The 18,806-nt window shown below is 44.4% G+C and overlaps 1 protein-coding gene across 1 annotated transcript; it reads left to right on the top strand.

Annotated features, from left to right (window-relative positions):
• The first annotated feature begins 3,869 nt into the window (after window positions 1-3,869).
• Window positions 3,870-6,294, top strand: LOC147448454 (heat shock cognate 70 kDa protein 2-like). The gene is made up of 2 exons (XM_086521067.1): window positions 3,870-4,186; window positions 4,425-6,294. Exons 1-2 carry the CDS (start codon window positions 3,979-3,981, stop codon window positions 6,161-6,163), a joined length of 1,947 nt encoding a protein of 648 aa, XP_086377193.1. The 5' UTR covers window positions 3,870-3,978; the 3' UTR covers window positions 6,164-6,294.
• The last annotated feature ends 12,512 nt before the right edge of the window (window positions 6,295-18,806 follow it).

Raw genomic sequence — 18,806 nt, 5'->3', positions numbered from 1 at the left:
AGGGATGTGCATCATTGGTGTAAAACATGCAGAGCTTGTTAAGTATCCAGTGATCAAACACTAACCTATGATCGACAGACTCCTATCATCTCATATGGCTCATTTGAGAAGTGGGAAATAGATGCAATTGGTCCTTTACCAAGGGCCCAAATCAGGTAAACTATCCATTCTACTTGGTGTAGACTACATGACCATATGGATGGAAACAACAGAGCCACCACATGCATTATAGTCCAAGAGGTCACAAAGTTCATATCTGAGCACCTCTGTTGTCGCTTTGGCGCACCTCTAGAGATAATATCTGATAGAGGACTAGGTTTCAGAGGCAACTTGGTGGGAGAACTGATGAAAAATCTAGGCATCACACGCCGACACTCCACTCCATACTACCCACAGTGCAATGGTCGAGTGGAAAAGGTAAAAGGAATGATCGGTAAGATCATCACAAAGTAGGTGAATAACCACACAAATGACTGGGATAAGCATCTCATGGTCGCTCTTTGGGCCTACCACACGACATTCCAAACATCACTAGGTATATGGAAAGGAGTCCATTCTACCCATTGAGGTACAGATAGCTAGCTTGAGAGTCATGGCTAGCCAGTTACAGTGCCCAATTGCCCCTCTCCGCAACCACACATTGGATCTAGAAAGGCTTCAGCGAGACAGGGAAGATGCGATCAACCACTATGAAACACAAGCAGAACGACCCCGACTCACATTCAATCAAGGGCTTAACGAAAAGGGTGTGAAGAAAGGCATGTTAGTATTGAGATACAACAACAGATTAGACATTAGGAAAGACAAGAAGTTTCAGCCCAGGTGGGAAGGGCCATTCCTCATCAAAAAGCGATATGCCAATGGTAGCTACAAATTGATGGAGGCACATGGTCGAATCCACAAGACCAAAGTCAATGGATGGAGGCTAAAAAGGTACTTCTTAAGGTTTGATCTAGAGTTCATGGTACATATTCTAGAAGAGGGAGAGCCCTCCAACTCCGCTGCCAGAGAATCAAAAGCAGAGCTAGAGGCATGAATGCCTCTAGCCAAAAGGGGAGGGCTAATGATGGCGGCTTTTGAAAATCCACGGTCGCGAGAACCAACCCCAACCTGGGGGAGCATAATACAAAAAAATATTTAAAAAATATTTTTTTTACCTGCACCACCACCCCTTCTCTGCTCGCATGCAGTAGGCCGCCCCCCCCCCTTGGCATCACCCTCTCCCTCTCCTCCATTATCGCCACCCCCCGCTCTCCCTCTCGTTCGTCTGCATGCAGCCAAAGGCTCTCTCTCTCCCTCTCGTTCGTCAACTCGACGGCCGCAATGCAACAGAATCTCCCTCCCTCTCTCTCTCTCTCTCTCTCTCTCTCTCTCTCTCTCTCTCTCTCTCTCTCTTTCTCTCTCTCTCTCTCTCTCTCGTTCCCCGCCCATGCCCACACAAACACACACTCCCTCACCCCCCATCTCTCTCTCTCTCTCTCACTCTCACTCTCTCTCTCTCTAAACACACACCACACACACACACACTCTTAGTCTCTCTCCCCATCTCTCACACCCTCTCTCTGTCACCCTTGTTCATTCACTCTCTCTCTCTCTCTCTCTCTCTCTCTCTCTCTTTCTCTCTCTCTGTCACCCTTGTTCTCTCTCTCTCTCTCTCTCTCTCTCTCTCTCGCTCTCTCTCTTCCCTTTCCTATGTCGGCAACAGCCAGCGAATAAGCACTCTCTCTCTCTCTCTCTCTCTCTCTCTCTCTCTCTCTCTCTCTCTCTCTCTCTCTCTCTCTCTCTCTCTCTCGTTCCCCAACCCATGCCCACACATACTCACACCTACACCCACACACACACACACACTCCCTCACCCGCTCTGTCAACCTCTCTCTTGTTCAATATCTCTCTCTCTTCTTGTCAATAGCGGGTTCAAAAAATATATATATATATCTCTTTCTCTCATTCGCCCCCCCCCCCCCCCCCCCCTGCCACACACACACACACACACACTCACTCTTAGCCCCTCTATCTCTCTCCCATTCTTGCTCTCTCTCCATTTCTCACCCTCGTCCATCCCCCCACCTCTCTCTCTCTCTCTCTCTCTCTCGTTCTCAGTTGTGTAGCAAAAAGTCTCTATCTCTCTCTCTTACCCACATACGCATACACACTCTCACATACACACACACACACACACACACACACACTCAAGACCTCTTTCTCTCACCCATCTCTCTCTTTCTCTCCATCTCTCTCTCTGTCTCTCTCTCTCTCTGTCTCTCTCTCTCTCTCTTTCCATACGCACATACACACACATACGTGCACTACACGCATGAGCGCACACACATAGTCACATACACACTCACAATTGCACAAACACACTCACACGCACTCATTCAAACAAACACACGCATGCCATACACACCCACAAGAAGGAAAACCAGAGGAGCTCGACAATTGACACCCAAAACAACGAAAAAGGACAACCAAATCACGTGATGGCGAGGACGAATCAAGAAACGATGCCAAAGGCATGCCCTGGCTAGCCCTGAAAGTGACAATCGTGCTACTTCAACGCACCAGCAAAGCCCGCCATTCATCAGCATTTTGCCCATGACCCATCTCCGCAATAAACACCCGTAGGGTAATCTATTTGTCCGTTTTCAAGCCAAAACCTTGTATAAAAAACATTTGTATATTGCCACCTCTCTCTAGGTGATGGTCACAAAGGCCCACCTAGGAGATATCATTTTAAAGTTCTCCTAAAACAAAGCAAGGGTCAACCATCTGGGACCTGGCTCCTTGCTTTGTCTCTCCTGATTAGGGCCCTAACCTAATCACATTATCCCAAACCAATGTAGCCTGCACCTATAAAAGAACACTAAGAGGTCACTACCAGGGGTAGCACTTGAGAGTAAGCACTTGAGAAGGAAGAGGGTCACCACGCACAAGAGTAGGATCTCCGTGCATATGGAATTTTTCCTAGAGAACGCACTATAAGTTCTCTCTCTCTCTCTCTCTCTCTCTCTCTCTCTCTCTCTCTCTCTCACCACGATCTCCATCTCGCTGAAGGTAAGTTTTTTTTAAATACCACATGAATCAAGTTTGCCCTCACATCCCGAAGGGTTTTCATCATGTACTTCTTTCTCATAAGATACATCATCCTTCCTCTCTCTCTCTCTCTACCATGTGTTGTATCAGTGTTATTTTAATTATTGTTGCCCATGTCCTACTTGCTCAAAGCTAGGTGGTTCCCCCTGTTCACTCCCCGTGACGAGTTCGGCGTGCATGATCCTGACGTAGAGGCCGCTGGGGTCTACTTTGCGCTTTTCCTTGGCAATAAATTTCCTAATCTTTATTCTTTTTTGACAATGGAGATCCGTTTTTTAGTGCTTAACATGTAATTTGTCACAAATTACCTCCCAAAAAAAGACAATTATATCTAAAAATAATGAAGCAATTCATCTGCAAAGTCTATATAACCAGCTCAAATTCTAGTTTTGATATCTTCTTATGAAAAGCTACAAATTTTTTTATCTTTGGATAAATTTACTTAGAACCAGAGGTATTTTGGAAATTTTGTAAAATTTGAAGGGCATTTTGAAAATTTATGACAAAATATGAGGGGTACATTGGGAATTTTTGAAATTTGAAGGGTATTTTGGGATTTTTCACAAATTAGAGGGGTATTTTGGTAATTCCCCCCCCCCCCCCCCCCCCCCCCCAAAAAAAAAAAAAAGCGCTCTCTCAACACACACACTCTCAACACAGGAAAGAGCGAGGATGTTCTGGGAAAAAAAAGCGCTCTCTCACACTGGAGGAAAGAGCGAGGATGTTCTGGAAGGCTCCACATTCCTCTGGAAGCTCCGAAGATGTATATAGCCCATTCGCAACAAAGCACCTGGAGAGAGCTTTGTTGCCTACGGTTTTCTGCTGCGTTCACAGTTTCTTGCTCCTGCAACGTTCTCAAGTTCTGTAGTTCTCTTAGATTCGGCTATGGCGAAGGAAGGACCTGCTATTGGTATCGACCTCGGTACCACCTACTCCTGCGTAGGGGTATGGCAGCATGATCGTGTGGAGATCATCGCCAACGACCAAGGAAACCGTACTACCCCGTCCTATGTGGCCTTCACTGACACCGAGCGCCTCATTGGTGACGCGGCCAAGAACCAGGTCGCCATGAATCCTATCAACACCGTTTTTGGTATGTTCCCAAGTCTCCATAATTAAGCTAGTTGTACCATAACGTAGCTAGTGGTCGCATGCTCAGGCCTCTGAATACAGTATTTGCAATCTCCTTGTGTTTGGCCTTTTATTACAATGTTTACAAACTCGTTAAATCGGTGATGCGAGAATCTGGCTTTGGTTCTGCTAAATGTAATAACACCTCTTTGTGGCGCTGAAACATAACTGGCCTGTTTTTCTGTTGGTTTGTTTTTCAGATGCCAAGCGGCTGATCGGAAGACGATTTTCGGATCCTTCCGTCCAGAGTGATGTGAAGCTGTGGCCTTTCAAGGTTATTCCTGGCCCGGGTGACAAGCCTATGATTGTGGTGCAGTATAAGGGTGAAGAAAAACAGTTTTCTGCAGAGGAAATATCCTCTATGGTGCTAGTCAAGATGAAAGAAATTGCTGAGGCATTTCTGGGTTCCACTGTGAAGAATGCTGTGATTACTGTGCCTGCTTATTTCAATGATTCTCAGAGGCAAGCAACCAAGGATGCTGGTGTCATATCTGGCATGAATGTGATGAGAATCATTAATGAACCTACTGCTGCAGCTATTGCTTATGGCCTGGATAAGAAGACAGCCAGCCATGGTGAAAAGAATGTTCTTATTTTTGATCTTGGAGGTGGTACCTTTGATGTATCTCTTCTCACTATTGAAGAAGGCATTTTTGAGGTCAAGGCCACCGCTGGAGACACTCACCTTGGAGGTGAGGACTTTGATAATCGCATGGTTAACCACTTTGTGCAGGAGTTCAAGAGAAAGTATAAGAAGGATATAACAGGCAATGCAAGGGCCCTGCGGAGGCTGAGGACAGCTTGTGAGAGGGCAAAGAGGACACTCTCATCTACTGCTCAGACAACTATTGAAATTGACTCCCTCTACGAGGGCATAGATTTCTACTCAACCATTACAAGAGCCCGATTTGAAGAGCTGAATATGGATCTGTTCAGAAAGTGCATGGAGCCTGTGGAAAAGTGTTTGAGAGATGCAAAGATGGACAAGAGCACTGTACATGATGTTGTATTAGTCGGTGGTTCGACAAGGATTCCGAAGGTGCAGCAGCTTCTGCAAGATTTCTTTAATGGTAAGGAATTATGCAAGAGCATCAACCCTGATGAAGCTGTTGCATACGGTGCTGCAGTCCAGGCGGCAATTCTGAGCGGAGAAGGCAATGAGAAGGTGCAAGATTTGCTCCTCCTTGATGTGACACCTTTGTCCCTTGGTCTTGAAACAGCTGGAGGGGTGATGACAGTGTTGATTCCTCGCAACACTACCATACCCACCAAGAAGGAGCAGGTGTTCTCAACCTACTCAGATAACCAGCCAGGTGTGTTGATTCAAGTGTATGAGGGTGAACGAACACGAACGCGTGACAACAATCTGTTAGGGAAGTTTGAGCTCTCTGGAATTCCTCCTGCTCCTAGGGGTGTGCCTCAAATAACTGTGTGCTTTGACATTGACGCAAATGGTATCTTGAATGTGTCTGCTGAAGACAAGACAACTGGTCAAAAGAATAAGATTACCATCACCAATGACAAGGGCAGGTTGAGTAAAGAGGAGATTGAGAAGATGGTGCAGGATGCTGAGAGATACAAAGCCGAGGATGAAGAGGTGAAGAAAAAGGTCGATGCAAAAAATTCATTGGAGAATTATGCCTACAACATGAGGAATACGATGAAGGATGAAAAGATCGCCGGCAAACTTGCTGCTGAAGATAAGAAGAAGATTGAGGATGCTGTTGATTCTACAATCCAGTGGCTGGATCATAACCAGCTTGCTGAAGTAGATGAATTTGAGGATAAGTTGAAGGAACTGGAGAGTCTCTGCAACCCAATTATTGCTCGGATGTATCAGGGCGGTGTAGGTGGTGATGTTCCTCCGGGTGCCTATGGTGCTGGCAGTGAAGGTGCTGCCCCAGGGGGTGCTGGGCCCAAGATTGAGGAAGTGGATTAATTAATATTCTCCTACATTTTTGTGTCATTAAGAGTAATGCGTCTCACCTTTGGTACTTGTTGATGCCATGTATTCCCCATTCCTCAGATGTTGAATTGGATTGTGTTTAAATTTTGAGATAGTTACAGCTACTCTTCTGTGCAATTGTTGTGAACCGCTTCTTTCAAAGGGAATGTTTTCTACATAGCACTAATCTTACATTCTTCGTTGTGTACACGTCAAAATAAATGCGATGAGATTCATTTGAAGGTATCACGTTCAAAATTTTAGTCCGAATCTTCCTCAAGAGTGTGTACAGGTGATGGTTAATCTTGACTTAAAAGGACTTGTGCGCAAACGAAATACTCTCTGCTTCATGATTCTGTGGGTTCAATGGGAGTGTGGCTATATATAGGCAGCTCATTACAACTTTCTATTGCTGAACCTGCGAGTCAAGGACCTCTCTCTCTCTCTCTCTCTCTCTCTGAGCAATTCAGCAGATAAGAAATGTGTCTTAGTGCATGGAATGTTACCACTGCCCACGCATACATAGGGCACAAAACATCCCAAAACTGCACATGGGGCCTGTAAAACATCTAAATCTTTCGCTCTCTCGCACTAGCCCCCTCGCCTCTCTGCCCCTCCCCCCCTCGCCTCTCGCCCCTCCCCCCTAGCCTTCTCGCCCCTCGCCCCCTACCCCTCGTCCTATCTCCTCGCCCTTGCCCCTCCCCTAGTCCCTCGTCCTTTTTCCTCGTCCCTCACCCTTGAACCTACCCCCGCCCTCGCCTCTCCCCCTCTCTCCTTGCCCTCGCCCCTGGTTTAGGGTTGCCCTTGCCCGTGGCATTAAAGCACAAATCAATTGAAATTGCATGGCATTGCTTTGCTCTGCTTTGCTTTAATTTTCCCTGCGGAAAGCACTGCCCACCGAAAAGCAAAAAGAAAATTCACAAAAATCAGAAAGGCCGATTCTCTTACAGGTTCTAGAACAGGAGCAGACGAGGACATTGGGCGCAAGGTCCTCCCATTATTTTGGTTTTAAGGCTGACGCTCGCAATGGGCTGTGCTTTATCCCCAGTGGAATGCTTGATGCGGATGTATGTCTGCAGGAGACAATGTATGCATATGTGCGCTTAGTGGCTCTTTTTCAGACAGTGATTAAGCATGAGGAAGCTGGGTGATAAAGCCGACCTCTTAGAGGATGCCATTCAAAAGTGCAAAGAGGAAATGACGGAGACTATTACCAAGATGAACCGCAATCTATTGGGCACAATAAAAATGCTGGAAGGACGCGTCCTGATCCAAGAAAGCAAGATAAACGCACTGGAAGACCGAGTGACGACTTAGGACGAAGAGATTGCGTCACTCAAGAAAGATCTCGCCGAAGCACGATCAAGCAGCACACTGGAAGAGTGTGAATTGCGACCCTCAGTAAACAAAGAAATCAACACTATCAAGGAGCAAGTATGGGCCATTAAAGAGGGAGAAGAACAACACAAAGAGATGAAGACTATTGGGCACAATAAAAATGCTGGAAGGACGCGTCCTGATCCAAGAAAGCAAGATCAACGCAATGGAAGACCAAGTGACGACTTAGGACGAAGAGATTGCGTCACTCAAGAAAGATCTTGCCGAAGCACGATCAAGCAGTACACTGGAAGAGGGCGAATTGCGACCCTCAGTAATCAAAGAAATCAACACTATCAAGGAGCAAGTATGGGCCATTAAAGAGGGAGAAGAGCAACACAAAGAGATGAGGACTTCTTGGGTGGATGTTCTTACCAAAACTCAGCAGAAGGCGGATAAAAGCCGAGAAATGGATCAAGGTGGCCAAGAAAGGAAAAGGCAAGGAGATAACGTCCACGTCCACACCCACTATCATTAATCAGACACTAGAGGAGAAGCAAAGAAGACGTGCGCGCTTCACATGTGAAAATTTGCGGCAAAGGCAATGTGGACGAAGAGGTAAAAGAACTCATGGCCTTGATGGGAGTTCATGAGCCGACGCACACAAGAGCTTGGAGAGTGGGCAACATAAAGAAAAATGGAAGCAGTAGGGAAACCTCGATAGAAAGGGCACTCATCTTTCGGTTTCCCTCCATGGAAGCGAAGAAGTCCTTCTTGAAGAAAAGGCCAACTCTTAAAGAGACGGGCATTTTTCTCAGGGATGATCTTACCCTCTCGCAGATCGCTCATATGCAGGAAGTAATGCCGGAGATTAAAGCGGCAAGGGAAAAAGGCAAGATTTCCTTTTACTGAGATAGAAGAGTAGTAATGATGGAGTGACACTCCACATGACGCTGCGAGACTTATGAGACCACACTCAAAGTGGTTGCCTGGAACTGTAATGGATCCATGCGTCTTGATGTGGGTGCTTTTGAGTATAGCTTTACTGGAAGAGACATCATCTTCTACTCTAAGACACACCAGGCCCTTGGGCAATCCATTCCTCACATCAGTGGATACAGATGGGAGACAGCTTACAGACAGGAGACACGCTCAAAAGATAGAGGACGGGGCTCGAGGGAAGTGGCAGTGTTATTTAGAGAGGATTTGCAGCCATTGATACATATAGCCCGCAGGGATGAGCAGGCTAGGTACATGTGGGTGAGATTGAAAGCAGAGACAAGCAGATATCTCTACATTGCTATTTGCTACCTTCCCCCGAGTACGTTGGGCTATGCATCACTCAGAGGACAGTCCCCCTTTTCTATTTTGGATGATGACATATGGGAGTTCTCTAGAGATGGTGACATTATCATTCTAGGGGACTTCAATGCTAGGGCTGCCCATCACCAGACAGTGTTTTATGATACTTCAGAGGAGATGCTGAGAGAGCTAGATGTTGTAGAGACGGGCCTGTCCAGACTATCACACGATGCGGAATATACTGAGTATGGACAATACTTGATAGACATGGGCACCGCACATGGACTGGCCATCTTGAATGGCCTATAGAGGTTTCCTGCTTCGGGAGCTTCACATGCTTCCCACACAGACATGGAGCCAGCACAGTGGACTATGTCATGGCACAACCAAGCCTCATCTCTAGTATTCAGGACCTCATGGTTGGACTAGACCTGTTGGTGTGGCAGTGGATCATGCTCTTGTATCGCTGACCATTTCTTTTCAGTTTAGTGTAGCACACAGGCTACGGGAAGCACCCCCTACTCGCTACACCTTCACGCGAGAGACGAACTCTATATACATAGATGGGATCTACAGACGCCTGTGCACAGAGGATCCAGGGTGACCTTTGGAGGAGCTTACTACTATACTGACATAGACACTACATGATGCAGCAACAGAGGCATACCCACATACCTAGCCTGAGCAGAGACGTCGTTAAGGGAGCATGCCCCATAACAATTGGTATGATAAGGAATGCCGGGACACTAGAGGTAGACTTCAGAGGGAGGTACTTTTGGGAAACATCACTCATAGGCAGTCTCACAGATTGACTTCCGATGCCTAGTGTGACGGAAGAAGAGGGCATTTCTAGCTCGCCTAGAGAAGGATCTATACCAGCTATTCTTGAGTCAAGACTCGCGTGAGGCGTGGAGGCTCTTCCATGAACACTCCCCCCCCCCCCCCCCCCCCCCCCCCCAACCCCCCCTGCCATCACTTCTATAGAGGCCTGGGGCCAATATGCATCATCTTTGTGCACAGTTCTTGAGCAGCCCCCCCTTCCCGACCCCCCCGATCCATGCCCGCACACGTGTTTTTTTCACGGCTGAGATGGTGAGGAAGGCCATTGACAGGATGAAGACTGGGAGATCATATGATCATGATGGCTTAGTGGCTGAGCATTTCATGCATGCCAGAGATTTACTAGCAGAGCTTCTAGCAATTATGTTTAACCGTGCCATGTGTGAGGGCTTGCCTAATACCTAGAGCCTATCTACTATTGTACCTATCTTCAAGTCGGGAGACCCTATGGAGCCTGGGAACTATCGCACCATCATGGTTGGGCACAGATTGGCACGGTTGTATGCATCTATTCTTGAGCAGCAGCTGAGTAGATGGCCAGAGAGGGAGGGGATGCACGTAGCCAGGCAGGCAGGTTTCAGGAGGGGTTTTTCTACTCTTGACCATATCTTGACACTCAGAGCCATCATTGAGGAGGGTAGATCGCATGGGAGACGGATCTATTGCAGCTTTGTGGATTTCCGTAAAGCATTTGACATAGTGCCCAGAGCAAGATTGATGCGCAGATTACAACAGATGGGAGTACCCACAGAGCTCATTTGTGGGGTCATTGCATTATACATGTCAGTAGTGGGGCATGTACGCACCCCAGAGGGTCTATCCACACCGGTTTACTCCACTGTTGGGGTGAAGCAGGGCTACCCGCTCTCTCCTACTCTATTTGGTATGTATGTAGATGAGGTTTCTGACTACATTGAGAGAGATGGTGATAGAGGTGCACAACTGGCGGGGACATGGATTCCACTATTGTTATATGCTGATGATATTGTTTTGATCTCTTACTCTCCGGAGGGGATGCAATGTCACCTGGCTGCTTTGCATAGGTTTGCCCAAGAAGTGGTTTGTCCGTCAACCTTGGTAAAACCAAGGTCATGGTATTTAATACCACCCCACAGTGGATCAGGAGGTCAGTGCCCACTTTCACAGACGGACATGAGAAGGTGGAGTATACAGATGCTTACACTTACCTTGGAGTGGTTTTTAGTGGTCCAACATTTTCATTGAGGAGGGCAGCAGAGACTCGATTTTCATTGAGGGCAGCAGAGACTCGAGACTCGATTGACCAGAGCCCATGCAGCATTGGGTAAATTGGAAAGGATGTGTTCACAGGTCCAGTTGTAGGAGCCTCGAACGAAGCTATGGCTCTTTGACACTTTGGTGGCTTCTGTATTGCTCTATGGAGATGAGATTTGGGGACCTTCACTGGACCATCACGGGAGGACAGGCCGCAGTGATGGATGGGGGGACATGGAGAAGCCTCTGGTCTCTATGATCTCGCGGCTTATTAGGGCCAAGACTTCAGTACCACGTGCTATTATACGAGCAGAGCTAGCTGCCTCCCCACTGGTGGTTGAGGCGCTCACAAGATCGGTCTCTTTCATACACCGCATGTGGGAACTCACCAGAGACAGATATGCACGCCTTGCACTTGAGTCCTCTTGACAGTTAGCCGTGTAGGGAGATGCAACATGCTGGTATGGAGAGATGACGTCATGGTTTCAAGCGCATGGGTTCAGCATAGACAGATTGCCTCCTTTCCAGTACTCACTAGATTTGCCCTCTCTGGCTCTTACACAGTCCGAGATTAGCAGGCTCATTCGCCAGGACTTGACCTAGCCAGACACCAAGAGGACATGGATACAGCCAGTACAGGAGCTAGGCATGAAGATGGCTTTCTACAGAGAGCATCTCCTTCAGCTTATGGAGGATGGTTTTGTGACAAGGCCTAGATACATGGACACTCACCTGTCTCATGGGGTACGATGTGTTATTGGCCAGATACGCACATCTCCACACCAGCTGTGGATAGAGACTTGGAGATACATCGGAGTACCAGCAAAGGCCATGACATGCCCCCTGTGTGACATCGAGCCTGAGACAGAGTTGCACTACACATGCCACTGCCCCGTCTACTATGAGATACGAGGCCGCTTCCATTGCTTGTTCAGAGAGGGCTTTAGAGTCATGCGGTACGAGGATCAGAGATGCCTGGGTTTGTTTTTGCTCGAGCTGCGCAAACATAGAGTGATCTTGATGAGAGGAAAGATTAGACAGTCTCAGAGACAGATCACAGACTTCTTTAGAGCTGCCACTGGACATGCGGAGGAGTTACTACCACAGTAGAGCTCGTCGCTTTACACCAGAGGAATACTGATCGAGCGAGCGACTGAGCTGGGGAGATCCAGACGCCCATGACTACGAAGGACTACACAACATAGACAGAGGCTGCATCAGAGGATCCAGGTCACTTTGGCTCGACATGCATAACGCCCGATCAGACTACTGAGAATGGAGGAGATTGTTGAGATCCGCCAGCGAGGACTGATGATGGATCTCCTATGATCTAGCTATCCCAGCTAGCTGTTTTAGCTACTTAGTCCACACCCAACAGTCTAGGATTCCATAATATTTTATTTTGTCATTTTGTTATCTTGTTACTCTGACTTTGTATCAGATCCACCACATTGTAACTTTCTGGTCTCATAGGTCACTTTTGAAGACGTTAATATAACATTTCATTTCATTTCATCTCTCTCTCTCTCTCTCTCTCTCTCTCTCTCTCTCTCTCTCTCTGCCCCCCCCCCCCCCCCCCCCGGACAAAAAGACGCAATTAGTATGTCTGGTATGGAATGTGTGAAACTGTGAAATGGCGTCTATAGCAACAGGTGTTCCGACCAACGCTCACACCTTCATTTCTAAGTTTATGTGAAAAATTCTACAAGTCGCAGGTAAAGATTATATACTTAAAAGCTAAGTATTTTTCAAGCATGAGTCTAGCCGTCTAAGGTGGAATTTAGTAAGATGCTTGTTGGGGAGCAAAAGGGAAGGCAAGAGGACTTTTTGAACTACATAAGTAGTCCTTAGTAAAGGGTTGGATTTTGGATGCAAATCTGGACCATTGAAAAAAGCTTGTGGATTATTGTCACATGGCAAGCTAACGATAATTAACTTCTCTTTTATTATCTTTTAGCCGGTGGTGTTGACATTTGTGTACCTCTCCCTTTAAAGAGGGGCATTGAGTATTGTGTCAAATATTATTTTTTATGCTTTTGACATATATTTTAATGTAAATAATTCATTGTCTTACTTTTTTTCAAAAAAACATAATATTTATTGTGATACCACATGTTTTCAAATACTAATGTCACTTTCTATTTTTCTCTTTCACAAAGAAATTTTTTATTATGAGATTCTTCTCAATAGCCTTATGTAGGCCATAGTGAATTTTCACCTTGTTTTTTTGGGGGGAGAGTGAGAGGGGGAAGATATCTCAATCTTCACTTTTCCTTTTGAATCCCTAGCACATTAACTTTCTTAAATTATTAAAAATAAAAATAAAAAAATCAAAATAAGGCGGGCATTATATATCACTAAGGGAAGATATATTACTCATTGTAAGTAATGAAGAACGCACAGAAAGTAATGGAGATAACGTAGTGGCAGAGCTTTCAACATTAGAAAAGAAGAGAGAAAGCTCGTGAAAGGTCAGAGAGAAAAAAGAGAGATTGAGTGATTCAAAAGTGGAAACAACTATTTTCTGTCAAGTGACGTAAATGAGAATAAATTTTGAGGTGAGCCGCAAAGGAATGTAAGAACATTATATCTTTTTTGAATTTAGAGATACGTACCTAGATACACTTTAAATTGTGTAGACATGCTTTAAATAAGCAAAACAACCAAATTTGGAGCCATTTGGATCATCAACGACTCTGCTAATTAGTAAGTTAACCAATTCCTTACACGTCCCTGTTTGAGTTGTTTTTGGCCTTAATGGAATATATCACCCTTCCTGCAAATGCCTCTGCAAACTCATCTACAACTGGCTCTGTACCCACATTTTTGATTGTCACCTTATTTACAGATTTCATATCCTGAATAAAGCGTAAAGAATCATTTCTCTTAGGAATTGTGAATCACCTTTTTGAATATGAAGCACAAGAAGGCTCCAAAATACATTAGGGGAATTTTGAGGTCATTTTTGTGCCTTTTAGCATGTAGAGAGAGAGAGTGGTCTCAACCAATGGTTGAAGAGCTTCCGTTACGGAACCTCTATTTTTGAAAACTCACAAAAAAAGCAAATAGTCTATCTTTACCGCAACTTTGAGCTGGTAAATAGCAATGTAAACAAGTAAAAGTGCAAAGGCATTTAATAGCTGTCGCTTTTAGAAAGACGTATTTCTCATATTATATTGTTTTCATTTTGCACGTTGCCATCATAAAACAACGTTTGGATTATATCTCATGATCTTTTCTAGTTTTGAACCGTTTTTTGCACATTCTGCTTATTCTTCTCTTGAACTCAGACTAGACTTCTCTGCTCATTTCTTTTTTCACCATGGAATCTTCATCACGATCAAAACGACCAAGAACTTCCATTGAAGCCATTATCACTTACAACACGACTGATCAAAATGGACAGAGTAGAATTTCTATATTCATGCCCATTGTAGTTTCTATAGACTTGTTCTCTAATGCTGAAGTCAGAAAATCTAGAACAATGTTTTCAGTGAAGACTTTAGACTCAGCAAATGTACTTGAATTTGTGGATGAGGGTTGGAACACCAAAACAGTGAATGGAATCACTTGTTATGTGCAAGCTGGCTCAATTGCTTGCAAATACATGATAGGGACACAAAACTTCATTATGTCATTTTATTACTGAAGATGGCACTATGTTGGTGGTCAGCTAACTCCACTTGATCAAGACATGGAGGACTTCATTGACAGCCCAATAGAAGACATTGATATATGGGTAAACAATGAGCATCTGTCAATTGTAAAGATAAGAGGCATGTGTAGCTTACAACAATTGAGATTGGACCTGCAAAATGATGAAATTGAACTGCCCACAACATTCTGCTTTCAAGTAAATGGTAGAAAGGTAACTATTATGCCTAAAAGTCTCTTGTTCTCTTATTGGTTCTTTATTTAACTTTGACTGTTTTTGTAGGTATCAAAAAGGAATGAAAACAGGCTACAGTGCAAGGACATCTTGGATGGCATTGTACATTTGGTGCCTTAAACATCCTTCAAGGCAATTTTGTAACACATGCCCTGCGAGGATCTTATTTTGTATCACATGACCTACAAGGATCTTATTTTGTATCACATGATTTAAAAGGATCTTTATTTTGTTATTGAAATGCAACTTTTTCAAACATCCAATGATTTGATTTTGTAACAGAGTCTTAAAACAAGTATTCAATTTCAAATATTTGCACTTACATACAAGGGTCCATACAAGGGCCAATTGGTTACAAGTGGGCTATAGAATAGACAATTGGATACAATAGAGAACTGAGAAGCTTGATACAAGTGGGCTACAATAAGCTAGAATAGTTTTTTGGCAGGAGTTTTCCTGTCCCTAGGGGACTTCCTTAATGGGGTTGGTGCTTTTGCAGGAGATTTTCTTTTTGAAGTGGGCTCTTTTGTCCTGGGAGATTTTCTTTTTGAAGTGGGCTTGACTGGAGGGCTTGAAGGCTACTTCCTCTTTCTCTTATCATCCATCTCTTCACTTGCCTTTTCCTGCTCACCACTCTCTTCTTCATCTTCCAGCTTTGCTTTCCCCTTCTCTTCAACATCATCATCTTCAAATACCTCTTGCAGTTCTCCATTTTCTTCAATCATATACTTGATAATCCTTGCTCTTGTCAACCATAGCACTCTCTGTTGATCTATACAAGGCAATAGAAAGCAAGTTTTAGGAACAATAAAATGAGAAAAAATACAGCTGGCAAATATGAAATATGCTATACTTCTATATCCTGATTGTCATTGTAGTATATGAAGTCCAAGAGGAGCTTGGCATTTGTCAATACCCTCCATCCACATGAATGGCTTTCAGGCTTGATTGGAACCTGCAATTCATTACATGTATTTTTGGGAAAAAATCTTTGAGGATAATCCATTGAAGTGAACAAAGCATAAAGAATTCCAACCTTCACCACTACAAAATGGATGTCATTCAGCATCTATAAATCTTATAGTAGCACTATCCAAAATTCTTTATAAATGAGGTTCTGCTTTACTAAAAGTATGTGCTTATGGTTTACAAAATGTGTCTGCTGCTATACTTACAATTTTGCTTGACCATGTACTCCAGCAAGAGAATTGACAAAGTAGCATTTTATTTTCACAATATCAATTGCAATTAAACTCCAATGTGAGCTATAAAAACAAGCCTCAGTTAGCCTTCTAACGTGAATTAGCAAATTCTCTTCACAAGGTGTAGGTAGAAAACTTACCTCTCATGATAAGGAATCAAGAAAAATTCATAGATTTCCAAGTCCACATGAGTCAACCACTTTGTGAGCTCTCTAATGTTTGTCTCTGTCCTGAGAAATTGGGAGATAGCAGGGTCTAAAATCTCCACCTTTTGTTGAAGGTCTGGCTCATATGAATGCATCATTAACCTGGTAAAGAGTTCTTGTTATATAAAGAGTTCTTGCTATAAACAAAAATACAGAGGAAAACAAAAACAACCTAAGGCATGTGATAAGGAGTGGAGAATTCATCTCCTTGGTCCAGTCCTTGAGAATTTCCAAGGTCTCAGAGTCAAGTGAATTGTAATCCTCCCTAGGATCCTCCCCACTGAATAGAGTGACAACAAAACCAGTAGGATTGACACTCCTCAAGAGGGGCACTGGCTGAGGTTCCAACAGGTCAAGCTCCTTTCTCTCTGCAATTTCCTTGTCTTACTTGGCTCTCTTTTTCCTTTCCTTTTCCTCTTCTTCAGTAATATCAAAAACTCCTACTTCAGGCTCCTTGGGCTTCCTCCATGGAGGAATGTTGAGAATATTGAATGCCTTTATATCATGCATAGGGACAGGCTCCAAAATTTTTGAAACCATGTCAGCCTCCTAAGAGTGATCATGTCTTTGTCCATCAGAGTAACCCTATGGGCATGAGCTGCACAAATATAGGCATCTTGGAAAATCTCAATCATAAAGTCCTCAGAAGCCTCCTGGATACATGCGAATGCAGTACTAGTCCACCTCATGGAAATCTTATACTCCTCTACAACTTGTCTGCACAGTCTCTGGAAGGGCAGTTTGGGAATTGCAAGATTGATGGCCTTTATGGCCTTCCTTATCTCTCTTAGACATTTGACCCCCTGCTTGAACTTTCTCTTTGTAAGGAGAGGCTTAAGCTGCACAGGCTTGGAAGCTTTCCTCTGATGTGTATCTTTCCTTTTGCTTGTTTTAGGGTCGGGTAGAGAAGAATCCTTCCTCTGAGATTTGGTCTTCTTTGTGCCAGTAGAGGTTGGTTTCCCAGGATCTTTAGAAGTGGATGGTTGGTTTGGTAAAGTACTAGCTGAAGCTTTGCTAGGCTTAGGAATCTCTTCTTCATCTTTGGATAGAGGCTCATCAACTTTCCTTGCAGTCTTCTTGGTCCTTGCCATCTTCAAAAGGAATAGGAATGATTGTTGCACAACAAACAACAAACATTAGTAACAAACAACAAACATTTTTTTCCTATTATGACATCCCGTGCGGGATAACCATAGCATTGGAAGTTTCCACCTTCCAAGCGGCTCGCGACCGAGTGACACCCCGTAGGCGAAATAGCAAAGTGAGGAAAAAGTTCACACATACAAAGATCGCGCGCGGGGTGACGGGGTGACGATTGTTCTTCTTGGTCCTTGCCATCTTCAAAAGGAATAGGAATGATTGCTGCACAACAAACAACAAACATTTTTTTCCTATTATGACACCCCGTGCGGGATAACCATAGCATTGGAAGTTTTCACCTTCCAAGCGGCTCGCGACCAAGTGACACCCTGTAGGCGAAATAGCAAAGCGAGGAAAAAGTTCACACATACAAAGATCGCGCACGGGGTGACGGGGTGACAATTGTTCCAAGTGCGGGTAAAATTGGGTTGTGAAAGCGCCGCAAGAATCGGATAATAGCACAGCAAGAATCGGAAAAAAATAGGCAAGAATGTGCTCGATTTGAGTGCTTCTCGGGCTTGTATATGGCGCTATGTGCAACTCCCTAGGTGCACAACTCCCTAGGCGCATACTAGCCGTTGGGCACAAACTTAGAGGCGGAAACCGCTTGGCACACCCCCTGAGGTGGCATTTTTGGCCATATAAACAACCTACCCAACCCACTTTTCCTCTCATTGTCCTTCACAAGGCTAGAAATAAAGCCTCCAAGCGACACCCCGCGACACCCCGTGCGCGAATTTTGAAGGTGTCGACCGCTTACCCAGTGACACGCCGTAAGCGAATTTATTGAGTGCCAACTCTCTCCTCACCCTCACAGCTCGCATAGCAAGTGACACAATTTGTTGTAATTCTTTCTTGCTTGCTTAGATTTACAACTTGCATACTTGTTTGTAAACCATTATTAGTTTTTTGCATTATTAAGGAAGGGTAGTTTATTGATATATTTTCGTCATAGAAGAAATATATTTCTTAATGTCATGTCTACTTCTTAATGTCTTGATGGAATTCTCTTTTCTATTTCTCAGACATTTGTGGATTGTCCTAATGGATACAGAGGATATGCAAGAGACCGCTGATGAGAGGCTGATGTCTTTTCTTTACAAAGTTAATGAACTTGCAAGATTTCAAAGTGTCAAAGAGAGTTTTAATGATGCCTTTGAGCTTCAACTACTTGTGGATGGCTTCTCCACACAAATTAGTGAATTGATAGAGATATATACAGCATTGACCAAAGATCACAGGCTTGATAATCTTGTTCATTTTCTTGATATATGCAAAGCAGGTAGCTTGGCAAGGACAGGTATTGCAAAGAAGTGTTCAAGCCTTCATCCAGACTGGAAAAAGATCATAAAGCCTTGCAAATTTCATGGTAATATGCATTTCCAGTTGGTAGAGTATGACCTTGGACTTATCATTTTCTTCAATGTACTCCCAACACCAGAGGGCAAACAAATTCCAAAGCAGATTTCTCAAGCTGAGGAGGACCAGGAGGAAGAGGAGAGGGAGAT

This window comes from Adiantum capillus-veneris, chromosome 10 (assembly GCF_014529385.1).
Source record: "Adiantum capillus-veneris isolate H3 chromosome 10, ASM1452938v2, whole genome shotgun sequence".
In the NCBI taxonomy this organism is placed as follows: Eukaryota; Viridiplantae; Streptophyta; class Polypodiopsida; order Polypodiales; family Pteridaceae; genus Adiantum; species Adiantum capillus-veneris.
This window is presented reverse-complemented; position numbering and strand designations above follow the sequence as displayed.

Coding starts and splice junctions, on each gene's coding strand:
- LOC147448454 (XM_086521067.1), top strand. CDS start 3,979: ATGGCGAAGGAAGGACCTGCTATTGGTATCGACCTCGGTACCACCTAC. Junction 4,187..4,424: donor TCCTATCAACACCGTTTTTG/GTATGTTCCCAA, acceptor TTTGTTTTTCAG/ATGCCAAGCGGCTGATCGGA.